Source organism: Mobula birostris, chromosome 4 (genome assembly GCF_030028105.1).
Source record: "Mobula birostris isolate sMobBir1 chromosome 4, sMobBir1.hap1, whole genome shotgun sequence".
Taxonomy (NCBI): domain Eukaryota; kingdom Metazoa; phylum Chordata; class Chondrichthyes; order Myliobatiformes; family Myliobatidae; genus Mobula; species Mobula birostris.
Window position 1 is genome coordinate 43,397,867 of NC_092373.1, and position 15,707 is coordinate 43,413,573.

At 40.9% G+C, this 15,707-nt stretch overlaps 1 protein-coding gene across 2 annotated transcripts in view; it reads left to right on the top strand.

Moving 5' to 3' along the window:
• dis3l2 (DIS3 like 3'-5' exoribonuclease 2) overlaps nt 1–15,707 on the top strand; it is a 344,361-nt gene that overhangs the window by 122,506 nt on the left and 206,148 nt on the right. For both annotated transcript variants that reach the window (XM_072255278.1, XM_072255279.1), the window contains 2 exons: nt 2,215–2,327; nt 8,775–8,882. In XM_072255278.1, coding sequence (XP_072111379.1) covers nt 2,215–2,327; nt 8,775–8,882 — 221 coding nt within the window. The remainder of the gene's footprint in view (nt 1–2,214; nt 2,328–8,774; nt 8,883–15,707) is intronic.

Here is a 15,707-nt window from a genome sequence, read left to right on the forward strand (position 1 = left end):
AGGTCTCCCTAAGATGTTCCCCTCTTTTTTTAAGCCATGCTCATTGATTTTATTTACTTCTGTAAGGTCACCCCTCAGCTTCTTACACTACAGGGAAAACAACGCTAGCCTATTCTGTGTCTCCTTATAACTCAAGCCCTTTGACCCTGGCAATATCATTCTGAATCTTTTCAACACCCTTTCCAGCTTAATGATATCTTTTCTATAGTTGAGTGACCAGAGCCACACATAGTCTCACTGATGTCTGGCCATTGGTGAGGCTGAATTAGAATGATTTCGTACCTTTGCATTTTCTTGAGGTAACTTTTCAAATTTTAACCTCTCCATATCCATAACTGCCTGCTACCAGCTCCAAGATGGCCACACCGCACTGTATGTCTGACTGAAGTCTTTACCCATACTTAATGCATGGACTTTTTCAGGACTCTCGGTCATCCTACCTTTCACCATGTGTTAATTGGAATTCAACACAGAACTCACTCACAATATCACAATCCCTTGCACTTGTTGATCTATCCAGGCCCTTTGTTTAGCTACGCCTTATTTTTTATTACTCATTCCTGTGCTGAAGTTATTTAGGCATTTATCTTCCCTTTCAGCAACCCTCTGTGAATTATGCAATGCTTAAATTCAGGCTTATTGACCACCACTATAACTGCTTTAGCTGTCCACTACCTCTGTCATCCCAACATATCCTAAATTTTCTAAAACCTGAACTTTTTGCACTTTCTTCATCTTCTCCGAAGATACTCATTAAATCCTTCCTTCATAATCCAATTTTTATCACCTAAATAGATTACCTTTAAGTGGCTGTTTTTGTGTCCAATTTTGTCTGATAACATTCTTATAAAAGTTCTTGATAAAATGGGTAAGGTGGAGGTCGTGATAATATTGCTAAGAGTCTGTAAGGTAATGGTGTACTCGGTCGCAGTGCCCTCTCGACCCAACCAGTGGTGTACAGTAATTGTTTGTCCTTGATGCCTTTTTATCAATCACAAAACACTGCTGGATGTTAAGAACATCAGGTACTGCAGGTCTACCTCATCAGTGAGTCGCTGGATAGTGACGGAGCTGGACTTGTTGCATACCACCTTGTTGCCAGGATTTGTAGTCTTCCATTGTTGTGCAGAGGCAGTGCGCAGTCCAATAAAGGGTGCAAATGATTACCTTGGATATTTTTATTGTGATAGTAAGACCCTGTTGGGCATAGGTAACAAAGACAGCAAGTCTTGTTCACTGCTTCATTGGTGACACTGATGGTGGGGGAGCTGCCAAGCCTCAGCTGTTGTGCGGACCAGGCCTTGATGCCGTGGTGACGCTTGTTGCAGCCGCCCAGGAGTGGGTAAGAGCAGAGGTTCGGATGGAGTAGGTACTGGGTTAGGAACTGGTCCCTCCCATTGGTGCTGCCCTCCAGTATTCACTCGGTGGAAGACAAGCTGGATTGTGTTTGTCTGTGGCTGCACCAGCAATGAGGAAGAGATGAGCAACTGCTGCATGCTTGTTCTTGCAGAACTATGGCTCCAGGACAACATCCCATGTCCCATCAATCTTCAGGCCATGTGACTCAGCGACTTTGGCTATATTATTTTCTGTGACTGTTTTCTGCTATATGTGCTGTGTGTGTGACTGTTGGTACTGTGATTTGCACCTTGGGCTTGGAGGAATGCTGTTTCATTTGGCTGTATTTTTGTGTGTAATTAAAAGACCGTTAAACTTGAACTTGAGATGTTTTACTGTATTTAAGCTATAGTAATGATGCAGATTGTTGTAGTTATTTAAATATTTGCACTTTGTTACTGATTTTGTTGCTATGGATAATTTCATCATTTAGGACTTGTTCAAGATTTGGAAATCCAGTGGTAAAAATACAACAAAATTAATGACTGAAAATCAGTGACGCTCTGATTTTTTTTTGGGAGGCATTTAAGTAGGCTCATGAACAGGCAGGGAACTGAGGGAAATAGACCTCATGGTTGGCACAGACATCATAGGCCAACAGATCAGTTCCTGTGCTGTACTGATTTATGTTTAGGAGCTGGTTTTAAACAAGCCACTGCAAGTTTTTAGGTTAGGTAAGATTTGAAATCTTATTTCGTTTAATACTGAATCATTGATTCAAAATATATTGGTTATAAATACATTTAGTAAATTTTCGATGTTCATTATTTATGAAGAATGTATATTTGGTTAATATTTCTAATGATTTATTTAAAGGAAACATGGAGGTTGGAGTGCATATTGCAGATGTGAGTTACTTTGTTCGTGAAGGGACTGCCGTTGATGAAATTGCCAGCAAGAGGGCAACCAGTGTCTACCTAGTTCAGAAGGTAATGCATACAAAGATTGACCTTTGCTCTAAAGAACCGACAAGTGATGGAATACCTGTAATTATTTTGGTGGACATGATTAGGAACTACATTTATAATAGTGGTGGGCATTTTTATGATGATATCATCTAGTTCTCCACCACCCATGTTCACCTGACCCCATTAACTAGTTTGCCTCAGTCATCATCATTGACATCACATACCACATTCTACCACTCTCTGATTAAATAAGTTCCTTTTGAATTCTCTCTGGATTTATTAGTGACCATCTTGGATTTGTGGGCCCTTGTTTGAGACTTGTCTGTAAATGGAAATATTTTCCCAAACAATGTTTGAGGTAATCAGAGGGTTGTGTGACTGTGGAAGGAGTTGCCAGTAGAAGTGGTAGATGCAGGTTCAGTTGTAGGACAGGTACATGGATAAGTGGGGCATGGAGATCAATGGACTGGGTGCAGGTACGTGGGATGAGGCAGAAGACCAGGTTAGCACAGACTGGATGGGTCAAAGTCCCTGTTTCTGTGGTGTATTACTCCGTGACTAATGCTGTTTTAAAATGTTTGAGTAGTTAAGAAGTCTCAGCTTGAGAGTTATAACCTCCCCTTGTGGTATAAATTTTGCAAACCTGGGACCTTGTGGTATAATTTTTGTAAAGCTAGGTTATATAATTTGCAAAATGTCTCTGATTTCAAAGGTTCATCAAAGCATGTACCCATATACAACTCTAAAATTTGTCTTCTCCAGATAGCCAGGAAACAAAGAAAGAACATGAAAGTTGTTCAGAGGGAAACATCAAACCCCACCCCCCACACAAAAAAGGAATAGCATCCCAATCATTCACCCCCTCACCCTACACAAAACGGAACAGGAACATCACCCCCCATAAAACAACTCTTCCCCCCGCCCCAACAAAAAAAGCTAACAGGACGCAACGGAAGATCAACCTGTAAACACCCTCCTCTCGCACAACAAAACGGAAAAGGAACGGGCGATAAAGAGCACACAACATAAAAACCATAAGTCTGAAAAAGTCCACAGTCCGTAAATGCAATAGTCCAATCCATAAACACAGAACCATGATACCATCCCCCGATATCACTGACATTCATCAAAAGAGAGGGACACCACACAAGGCAGAGAGGCCTACCTGCCTGTCACAGCAAGCCACACAGCAATAGGCTGCTCACACATTCCTTCTCCGGCAGCGATCAGAAGGAAAGCGGTCGGTGCGGAACTCTAGCTCACCTTCTCTTTTCGCTTCGATGTCTCAATCTTCCTCAGTGCTTTAATTGGCGATTAATTAACGCTTTAACCAGCGAAATGGAGTCAAACATCAGCTCGCACCCGTCTTGGAGTTTCTTTGCATCAAGGCCGTATGAGTACGCGCTCGCTTCCTGGAATCTTCTCAGAGACAGCAAAGTAATGGATCACTTAAATGATCTCCCAACAGCAATTCACAGTCTCTGACAGTCCCAGAAACACATTTAAGGTGAAAAGCAGATGTAAAAGAGTGAAAAAGACATTTTTGTGAGCTATCTGGAAAATGCTGATCGAGGGAGTGTTGTATGCTGACGCCATCTGATACAACATTGAGATAGGATCAGCCCGCAGTATTCAAAGTGAATTGCAATCAAGGATTTATACCAAGTTAACATATTTTCCAAGGATTACATGGTTTTTTTTTCCTACCCATGTGTTCGTGTTTATTTGTCTGTCACACATTTCTTCCACATTTATTAATATCTATCCATATATTCTCATCTATACTCCTATACAGTATTTATTCCTGCATGGTGTTCCTTTGTCTCTGTTTAAAATAAATGCTCCCTAATTATCTTGGAAGCAGCTTAACATACCTTCTCATGCCATCCAGAATCTTAAGATCACTCCTCTTTCTTCTAAACGTCAAGGAATAGAAATCTAATTTGTTTTAACTGCTCATGAGAATTATCTACAGCTTAATGTGAAAAAGACTAAAGAGCTGGTGGTAGACCTGAGGAGGACTAAGGCACCGGTGACCCCTGTTTCCATCCAGGGGGTCAGTGTGGACATGGTGGAAGATTACAAATACCTGGGGATACGAATTGACAATAAACTGGACTGGTCAAAGAACACTGAGGCTACCTACAAGAAGGGTCAGAGCCATCTCTATTTCCTGAGGAGACTGAGGTCCTTTAACATCTGCGGGATGATGCTGAGGATGTTCTATGAGTCTGTGGTGGCCAGTGCTATCATGTTTGCTGTTGTGTGCTGGGGCAGCAGGCTGAGGGTAGCAGACACCAATAGAATCAACAAATTCATTCGTAAAGCCAGTGATGTTGTGGGGATGGAACTGGATTCTCTGACGGTGGTGTCTGAAAAGAGGATGCTGTCCAAGTCGCATGCGATCTTGGACAATGTCGCCCATCCACTACATAATGTACTGGTTGGGCACAGGAGTACATTCAGCCAGAGACTCATTCCACCGAGATACAACACAGAGTGTCATAGGAAGTCATTCCTGCCTGTTGCCATCAAACTTTACAACTCCTCCCTTGGAGGGTCAGACACCCTGAGCCAATAGGCTAGTCCTGGACTTATTTCCTGGCATAATTTACATATTACTATTTAATTACTTATGGTTTTATTACTATTTATTATTTATGGTGCAACTGTAAGGAAAACCAATTTCCCTCGGGATCAATAAAATATGACTATGAATATGATAAGGGAAAACCTGTCTTCCCAGGGTAATTATAAGTTTGCCCTCACATTAGCAATGTGCTGCTGAGTAATGAGCAGCAGCAAATTTTTGTGGAAAAACTTCTACCCTTTCCCAGTCTACATTAGTTAACTTTAACCTTGACTTTTCATTTTCAATTTGTAACCTGCTTTCCATCTATTCTGCTGCTTGTTCCCGACTTGACATCTTCTGACCATCGACATGATTCTGTAATGCAAAATCTTTTTAGATATTCACTCATATATCTACTGGAGTATTGCTGTCTCTGTTTCTATTGTCCTTTGGTTAATCAAACCTGATATTCATTTTGGAATCCATGCTGATTACTCTTGCATATATTATACATTAAGAGTTCAATGGAGTAGAAAATCTGGAAAAGTGTAGAAAATATAGAATCCAAATTGGAGAGATGGTTAAAAAGTAAAGAGAGGTTAGGGGAAATATTGGCAACCAAAATCATAGAAAATCCAAAGAGGTTTTATAAGTACATAAAGAAGGTAACTAAGGAAAGTCGGGACAAAAAAAATTGCCTCTGTATGGATGTACAGGATGTTTGTAAGTTTAAGTAATATTTTATGACCTTCTTCTTTCTTGTTCTTTTTCAATCTTTTTATTAATTTCAAAGTATAGAAACAAAACATAGCAATAATACAAATAGTAGGAGAAATATTGTTACACTTAGGAAAAGTAATTGTAAAATCAAATAGTGTAAGTTAACAAAGTTCCCAATCATGTAGAACTGACAATGGATAATACAAATCAAAATAAAACTGAAAAAAAATCATGAAAAAGAAAAAAAACAAAACCAAAAAAAAAACAAACCCCATCCCCGAAGAAAAACAAAATTAATCAACTAAACTAAAATACTTGGGCAAAACTAACAACTTAAAAATGGAAAAGAAGAAAACCTTAGTGTCGACGACTCCATTCCCCTCCAACAACAGTACAGAGAGATAAAACAAGTTTGGAAATGATCAAATTACATCAAGTGAAAATGCTGAATGAATGGCCTCCAAGTTTTTTCAAACTTAATGGAAGGGTCATAAACTGCACTTCTAATTTTCTCCAAATTCAAACACACCATAGTTTGTGAAAACCAATGAAATACCTTAGGCGGGTTAATCTCTTTCCAATTTAACAAAATGGACCTTCTAGCCATTAAAGTAAGAATTGCAATCATCCTTCATGATGAAGAGGTTAAATTATTTAAGTCTATCATTGGTAGTCCAAAGATAGCAATAATTGGATGAGGTTGTAAGTCTATGTTTAGGACCGTTGAAATAATATCAAAAATATCTTTCCAATATTTCTCCAACAAGGGACATGACCAAAACATGTGGGTTAAAGAAGCTATCTCGAAATGACATCTGTCACATATTGGATTAATATAAGAGTAATAACGAGATAGTTTATCTTTGGACATATGAGCCCTGTGCACTACTTTAAACTGTATCAACCTATGCTTAGCACATACAGAGGATGAATTCACCAACTGAAGAATTTTTTCCCATTTCTCAGACCTTCTTCTTAAAAGAGGAGAATGGTGCAAACATTGTAGAAAAAGAATGTGAGGTACCAGATTTGATAATCAGTAAAAAAAAAGCTAAGAGCTAAGGTGTTTATCATCTTTGAAAATGGATAAATTGCTAACTCCAGATGAAGCACTGCTCTCTAAGCAGTGAAGATACAGATAATGAATTGCTGCCACAGTGAAGGATTAAATTTGTAACTTGAAGAAAGTTTTATTCATGCAATGAAGGGTAGGGAATGTATTAGGAGACTGTCTTTCAAACACAGATCCCCCCAAAATGCCAGTAGATTCATATGTCTTAATGGTCAGTGATAAATGATTCAGTTAAGTAGGTGATTTAAGGTGGGAGGATAAAGATTTGCGTTGAGCTACCGTGATCTTCTATCTGGCAATCATGGTCATTTGATAATGATTTGTACTTTGCACATTGTGTGTTCAGCTTGTTAAGATAAGCAGATTTTACTCTTGATTTACTGCATTCTTACAGCACGAGTTTTTTTTTGGAAAGTGAGACATGACCGATCACACTTTCTTCACAGGTACAATCACGAATGGCTAATTGTTTCTGCCATTTTGCAGTAAATTTAATTGTATCTCTTGAAGGCCTTGTCTGTACCTTGAATTTTAAGGTGCTGTCCTTTTACTTTCACTGTTAGAGCTACAGGAAAGGCATCTGGATGTTATCTCCTTGTGAGCACAGAAGTTCAATAGTAGGAAATTCAAAATGGATAGTGTAATAATAAGAGATAATCTTCACTTTTATTGCAAGGGTAAATATTGGCCAAGATCCAAGGAATAACTTCTGATGAGTGATGTAGAACTTTCATGGTTCTACATCAGAAGTTTTAGAAGTTTTAGAAGTTTCAGAAGTAAGAAGTTTTAGTATCTTTGTTTAATATGAGGTAAATGAAAATGTATAAACTTTATAGGTGTTCATTTGCAGAATAACCTTTAGTGTCCTTGAGTGTTGAGGGTAAAAGAAATTTAACAAAAACTTTATCTCTCTTAGCTACAGAAGTAAGTAACAATCTTTGGTTCATGACTGAGACATTTATTCCCACAGAAAAGCAGCAAAATACTCCTCAGATTGTAGCAAGGTCACATAAAACAGCATTTGTAAAGGTCACATTTTTGACATTGAATCATTAGAGCATTGCTCGCACCAGTGCCCATTACATCTTCATGTGGATTACTGCAAGGCTACATGAATTTATTTAAGTTAAAAAAATTTCCATTAAAAACAATACCTACGGTCTCCAGAACAAGATGAAGTTTCAAGGGTGACCATGAGGAAGAATAATGATTATGATTATGAGGACATGCAGTCCCCTTTTATTGTCATTTAGTAATGCATGCATTAAGAAATGATAAAAATGTTTTTCCAGAATGATATTACGAAAACGCATGACAAACTGACCTGAAAACTAACAAAATCCACATAATTATAACATATAGTTACAACAGTACAAAGCAATACAATAATTTGATAAGAACAGACCATGGCACAGTAAAAGTCTCAAAGTCTCTCGGAAGTCCCATCATCTCATGCGGATGGTAAACCTCCAGCACCGCCAACTTGCCGATGCAGCATCCCAGAAGCATCCGACCACAGTCCAACTCCAAGTCCGTCTGAAAACTTTGAGCCTCCGACCACCTCTTTGACACCGAGCACCATCTCTGCCGAGCGTTTCGACCCCGGTCCCAGCAACAGGCGATACGCAAAGCCGAGGATTTGGGGCCTTTGTCTCCGGAGATTCTCGATCGCACAGTTGCAGCGGCAGCGAAGCAGGCATTTCAGAAGTTACTCCAGATGTTCCTCTGCGCTTCTCGCGGCTGTCCCCATCAAATTCGGATTGTGAACGGCACCCCGATATATTCATATCAATATTCATTTGGAACGGCACGTGCATGCTGCGTCGCGCCGCCATCTTCTCCCCCCACCTCCCAGGACCAGGATTAGCTGAACAGCAAGGAAGAATATGTGGGAGATGAGAATGGGTGCAATTTTAGGAACTAGTTTACAATATGATTTACTTACTTTAATAAGCTGTGCTAGGAGAGATTGACTAGCGCCTACAAAGTAAGTTATGCTTTTAGGTTTGGTAATGTATGAGAAAGAAATGAATGAGGTTGCATCTCATAAAAATATCCTTTATTTAAACTTCATTTGTCTTGCTTTGGTAATATTTTAATACAGGTTATCCCAATGCTTCCAAGATTCCTTTGTGAAGAACTTTGCAGTTTGAATCCAATGGAGGATAAGCTAACCTTCTCTATCATTTGGACATTGACTCCTCAAGGAAAGGTACTGTTTTATCATTACCTGTATTCAACAAGTGTACCTTATTTCTGCGGTGTCTGGGTCAGGCTGTGCATTGAAGAATGTTTGCCATTGTTGAAGAGCACTGGAAATGGCTGTTACAGTGGCTCTTATAATATACAAGATATTAAGAGGAATAGATAGGGTGGACTCGCCAGTGCCTTTTCCCCAGGGCACCACTGCTCATGGCTTTAAGGTAAGGGGTGAGAAGTTCAAGGAGGATATTAGAAGAAGTTTTTTTTACTCAGAGAGTGGTTGGTGCTTGGAGTGCACTGCCTGAGTCAGTGGTGGAGGCAGATACACCGGCCCACAATGTTGTGCCTACCCTCAAACCTTGCTTCTCATATAACCCCCCACCTTAAATTCCTCCATACACCTGTCAAGTAGTCTCTTAAATTTCACTAGTGTATGGAGGAATTTAAGGTGGGGGGGTTATATGAGAAGCAAGGTTTGAGGGTAGGCACAACATTGTGGGCTGAAGGGCCTGTACTGGGCTGTACTATTTTATGTTGTGGGCCTGTACTTAGTAGGATTCAGAAGAATGGGGGGGGGGGGGTGTCATTGCAACTGAATATTGAAAGGCCTGGAGACAGTGGATGTGGAGAGGATGTTTCCTATAGTGGGGGAGTCCTGGACCAGAGGGCACAGCCTCAGAATAGAAGGTTGTCCCTTTGGGACAGCGATGAGGAAGAATTTCTTTAGACAGAAGGTAGTGAGTCAATGGAATTCATTGCCTCAGGCAGCTGTGGAGGCCAAGTCATTGGGTAAACTTAAGGAGGAGGTTGATAGGTTCTTGATTAGTAAGTGCATCAAAGGTTATACGTAGAAAGCAGGAGAATGCCTTCTGTGCACCACAATTCCTATGGGGACGTTTTGTGGGTGAGAGAGTTCAAAATATCTGAGCATGGGCCATCAGGACATTTTGCGTGCCATTGTTCCTGAAGAGGTATTGGATTGTGCATAATTAGGGACTTGGCAAGGGCCAATAAAAAGAAGTTGAGTTTAAGTGGAGTGGCCATTGTTGGAACATCCATTGTGTGAGTGGGTCAGTGTTAGAGTGGGGAATTGAGGCTTTGGCCTCAATTTAGGCAGGAGCTGTAGGTAGATGTTTTTGTTTATTCTTAAAGTTTTCTTTCCTTCTGATTACATATTTACGGCATTGGGGATGGCAGGCAGGATAGTGGAATGCTCGTCTTATGGTATGTGGGAAGGCAGGAAGACCTCCAGTGTCCCTGACGACTACACCTGCAAGAGGTGTATCCTGCTGCAGCTTCTTTCAGACCGTAGTAAAGAATTGTCAAGAAATTGGAGCTAGAACTAGATGAACTCCGAATCATTTGGGAAGCTGAAGGGCTGATCGACAGGAGATAGAGGGAATCAGCTATACCCAAGGTGCAGGGACACAAGTATTAGGTGACTGTCAGGAGGAGGAAAGGTAATAGAGTACCCTTGTAGCCATTCCCCTCAGAAACAAGTATAGTTTATTTTGAATATTGTTGGGAGATAACCTAGTAGGGGAAAGCCACAACGGTCAGCTCTCTGGCACTAAGTTTGGCTCTGTGACTTAGAACAGGAGTGGGGAGAAGAGGTGAGCTGTAGCGATGCAGTTCCTCATTGGTTTGGGAAACAGACAGGAGGTTCTGTGAACAAGAACTTGATTCCTGGATGGTATGTTGCCTCTCATGTTCCATGGTCAAGGACATCTCAGATTGAGTCCACAGCATTCTGAAGTGGGAGGCTGAGCAAACAGAGATTATGGTCCCTGTAGGTACCAATAACAGGAAGAATTCTGAGGTTCTGCAAAGTGAGTCAAGAAGTTAGGTACTAACGTAAAGGACAGGACCTCCAGGGTTGTGATCTCAGGATTGCTACCTGTGGCACTTGCTAGTGAGGCCAGAAATAGAAAGATCATACAGTCTAAAACGTGGCTAAGGAGATGGTGCAGGAGGGAGGACTTCAGATTTTTGGATCACTGGGTTCTGTTCCAGGGAATGTGTACAGAAGGGATGGTCCGCACCTGAACTGGAGGGGGACTAATATCCCTGCAGGAATGTTAGCTAGTGCTGCACGAGGAAGTTTAAATTAGAGTTGCAGGAGAATGGGAACCAGACTGCCGGAACAGATAGAGGAGGGGTTGTGGAGACAGATTCTGTTAAAACCTCAGACAAAGTCAGCAATCAAAGGGTTGAACATGGTGGGATTAATGTTCTGAGTTGTGTGTATTTCAATGCAAGGAGTATTGTAGGAATGGTGGATGAGTTTAGTACATAGTTCAGCACATGGAATTATGACATTGTACCATTAGTGAGACCAGGTCTGGCATCTCAGTGTTCCATGATTCCGTTGATGTAGACATGATAGAGTGGAAGAGATTAAAAAGGGAGGGGTGGCATTACTAGTCAGGGAAAATGTCACAGTGCTTAGACAGGACAGACTGGAGAGTTCATCCACTGAGGCTATATGGGTGGAACTGAGGAATATAACTCAGGAAGGGGATGACCACGTTAGTGGTACTATATTATAGACTACTCAACAGTCCTTAGGATTTAGAGGAGAAAATTTGTTGAAAGATCACAGACCTTTGCAAGAAAAATAAGTTTGTTGGATCAGAATCAGGTTAATTATCAACAGCATGTATCCTGAAATTTGTTCACTTAGCAGCTGCAGTACAATGCGATATATGATAATATAAAAAGAATAAATAAATTACAGTAAGTCAGTAAGACAAGAATCAGCATGGGAGGCTGGTTAAGAAGGCTCAGTCACTTGGCATTCAGGATGAGGTAGTAAATTGCATTAGACATCGGTTTCGCAGGAGAAGTCAGAGTGATAGCAGATGGTTGCCTCACTGACTGAAGGCCTGTGTCTGGTGGTGTGCCACAAGGATTGGTACTAGGTCATTTGCTGTTTGTCATCTCTCTCAATGATCTGGATGATAATGTGGTAAACTGGATTTTCAATTTGCAGATGCCACCGAGATTGGGGGTGTAGTGAACAGTGAAGAAGACTTTCAAAGCTTGCAGTGGGATCTGGACTAGCTGGAAAAATGGGCTGAAAAGTTGGAGATGAAATTTAATGCAGACAAGCATGAGGTGTTGCATTCTTTGGAAAGACAAACCAGGGTAGAATTCAAATAGTGAGCAGTAGGGCACTGAAGCATGTGGTAGAACAGGGAGATCTGGGAATATGGATTCGTAATTCCTTGTAAGTGGTGTCACAGGTAGGTGGGATTGCAAAGATAGCTTTTGGCACAGTGATCTTCATAAATCAAAGGAGTACAGGAGATGGAATGTTATGTTGATATTGTATAAGATGTTGGTGAGACCTAATTTCTACTATTGTGTGCAGGTTTGGTCACCTACTGATGGGAAGGATGTCAAATAGGTTGAAAGTGTGCAGAGAAAAATTAAAACGATGTTGCTGGGACTTGAGACCTGAGTTAAGGGAAAGGTTGGTTAGGACTAGGGTAAATGCAAGAAGGCTTTTTCCTCTGAGGGTGGGTGAGACTAGAACTAGTAGCCATTGGATAAGGATGAAAGGTTGAAAAGTTTGAGAGGAATCTGAAGTGGAGCTTCTTATCTCAGACAGTATTGAGAGTGTAGAACAAGCTGTGGGTGGAAGTGGCAGATACAGGCTTGTTATTAACATTTAAGATAAGTTTGGATAAGTACGCAGGTGAGAGGGGTGTGGAGGGCTATGATCTGGGTGCAGGTCGATGGGACTCGGCAGATTAATGGTTTGGCAAGAACTAGATGGGCCAAAGGACCTGTTTCTGTGTGTAGTGTTCTATGACTCTGACTTAAATGGGGTTAAGAAGGATGATAAATGAGCCATGGTGTAATGTCGGAGTAGACTTAATGGGCTGAATGGCCTAATTTGCTCCTATGTCTTATGATTTGATGGTCTTGTATTTTAATGAACACGATGCAATCAGAGTTTTCCCCTGATAACTCCCTTCGCCAAAATAGCTTACCTCTGGATATTTTGCGGTTGCAGTAATTCCAAAGCATAAATGGAATTTTGAACACTATTTTATGGCAGGAAGCATTTTTTCCCACTTACATGCCTAAACAAAGCAATATGTTTTTCCATAAAAAATATTATCCTACAGGTTTTGTTCATAGGTTTCAAGATGTCACTCAAGTGTTTCTTGGAATCCAGTAAGTTCAGCTCAAGTGATGGCACTGAAACATCGTGCAGCTGATCTCTGCTGTTGCTCATGTAGTTGAATGGTAATAGCAAAATGATCACAGGTGCAACAACTGTGATTCAGATATACTGTACACTAATAGAAATGGCCATTTTCTCATCTTCTTTAGGTACTAATTTTATTTCTCAGATTCATTTATTTATCACATATACATCAGAACATACAGGGAAATGTGTCATTTGTGTTAACAGCCAACACAGCCCTAAGAATGTGCTGGGGGCGATCACAAGTGTCAACCTCAGGTATGTGCTAGGGGCAGATCACAGGGTCATCTCACATTCCGGCACCAACATAGCATGCCCACAATGTTCAGCAGAACAACACAAGAAATAGCAACAAAACTAGGCCTTTTCTTCCCTCCTACTAGGCCTTTTCTTCCCATCTACTCATACACACCGATATGACCCCACCTCCAGGCCACCAATCTCCAGCGGACTCTCAGACTGCCAGACATTGGGCCTCTGATTCTCCCAGTGGACTCGCAGACATCGGGCCTCCGACTTCTGCACAAGTGACTCAAGGGCTTTGAATATTGGGCTTCGGCTTCTGAACTCACCAACTGGGAGGTCACCAACTCACCAACCTCGTGCCTCCTGCTTGCATGGACCTCCTATCTAGGGACCTAATGACATGGATAGGTCACCAACCCTCATCCAAGGGGCCTACCAGCCTCTGCCATTGTCCATGGAGATTGCTGTTCTTCATCAGCAGTCCCTGCTGACCTGACATACAGTATGTCCTTGAAGATCGCTGGCCTTTGACTGTGGAGCACTCTGACCTGAACTACAGCCACAGGCTCCTACCCCTAATCTCTAACTCTCTCATATCTCTGTCCCTAAACCTTAATCTGACCCCTGACTCCCTGTGCTGTCTACAAAGCTATCCGTACAAACTTAGTAAACAACTAAGACTGAATCACGACCTTGACGGACATCGCAGCTCAGCACCATCTTGAATGGAAGAATTTCTCATTTCATTTAAGTATTCAAAGAAATGGCTCAATTTTTGCAAGAATTAACTGCACAAAATAATTCACCTGAGTATACTGTCGCTCACATCACCTCCTCTTCCTGTGCCTGCCACTAATTGTGTAGTAACTAATTCTAGTTTAAGTTAATCTTTATCTTTTTTTTCTAATGCTGAATGACCACCCTTATTATTAAATAGGTTCTCTTTCAGTTTGTAAATAACCTATTAAGTCTGTATATTTAAGGTTTATATATCCTGTTTTGTACTGATTTGGTTTGAACATTGAACATAGGATAATACAGCACAGTACAGCCCCTTCGGCCCACAATGTTGTGCTGACCCTTAAACCCTGCCTCCCATATAACCCCACACCTTAAATTCCTCCATATACCTGTCTAGTAGTCTCTTAAATTTCATTAATATATCTGCCTCCACCACTGACCCAGGCAGTGCATTCCACGCACCAACCATTCTCTGAGTAAGAAACCTTCCTCTTATATCCCCCTTGAACTTCCCACCCCTTACCTTAAAGCCATGTCCTCTTGTATTGAGCAATGGTGCCCTGGGGAAGAGGTGCTGGCTATCCACTCTATCTATTCCTCTTAATATTGTGTATACCTCTATCATGTCTCCTCTCATCCTCTTTCTCTCCAGAGAGTAAAGCCCTAGCTCCCTTATCTGTGATCATAATGCATACTCTCTAAACCAGGCAGCATCCTGGTCAATCTCCTCTGTACCCTTTCCAATGCTTCCACATTCTTCCTATAGTGAGGTGACCAGAACTGGACACAGTACTCCAAGTGTGGCCTAACCAGAGTTTTATAGGGCTGCATCATTACCTCGTGACTCTTAAACCCTATTCCTCGATTTATGAAAGCTAACATCCCATAAGCCTTCTTAACTACCCTATCTACCTGTGAGGCATGTACCCCCAGATCCCTCTGCTCCTCCACACTACCAAGTATCCTGCCATTTACTTTGTACTCTGCCTTGGAGTTTGTCCTTCCAAAGTGTACCAGCTCACACTTTTCCAGGTTGCACTCCATCTGCCACTTCTCAGCCCACTTCTGCATCCTATCAATGTCTCTCTGCAATCTTTGACAATCCTCTACACTATCCACAAAACCACTAACCTTTGTGTTGTCTGCAAACTTGCCAACCCACCCTTCTACCCCCACATCCAGGTCGTTAATAAAAATCACGAAAAGTAGAGGTCTTCGTTACTCTCCTGTTTTAGCCAGCTCTCAGGCTATAAACTGAATTTACATAAGAGTGAACTTTTTCCTTTGAATAATTGGATATCAACTAATTCTAACCTTATGTTTAAAATTGTGAGAAACCAACTTACTTAGGTACAACAATTACTAAAAATTGTAAGTACTTATTTAAAGAAAATTTTCTTACCCTATTAAATTATGTAAAAAGGACACTATCAAATTGGTTGCCTCTCGTTATCATTGATTGGTCGAATTAATTCTATTAAAATGAATATTTTACCTAAATTTATATATCTTTTTAAGGCATTGCCTGTTTTTATCCCTAAATCTTTTTTTGATTCTCTTGATTCTATTATATCATCCTATATATGGAAAAATAAGCGTCCTAGACTAAGCAAAATTCATCTTCAGAAA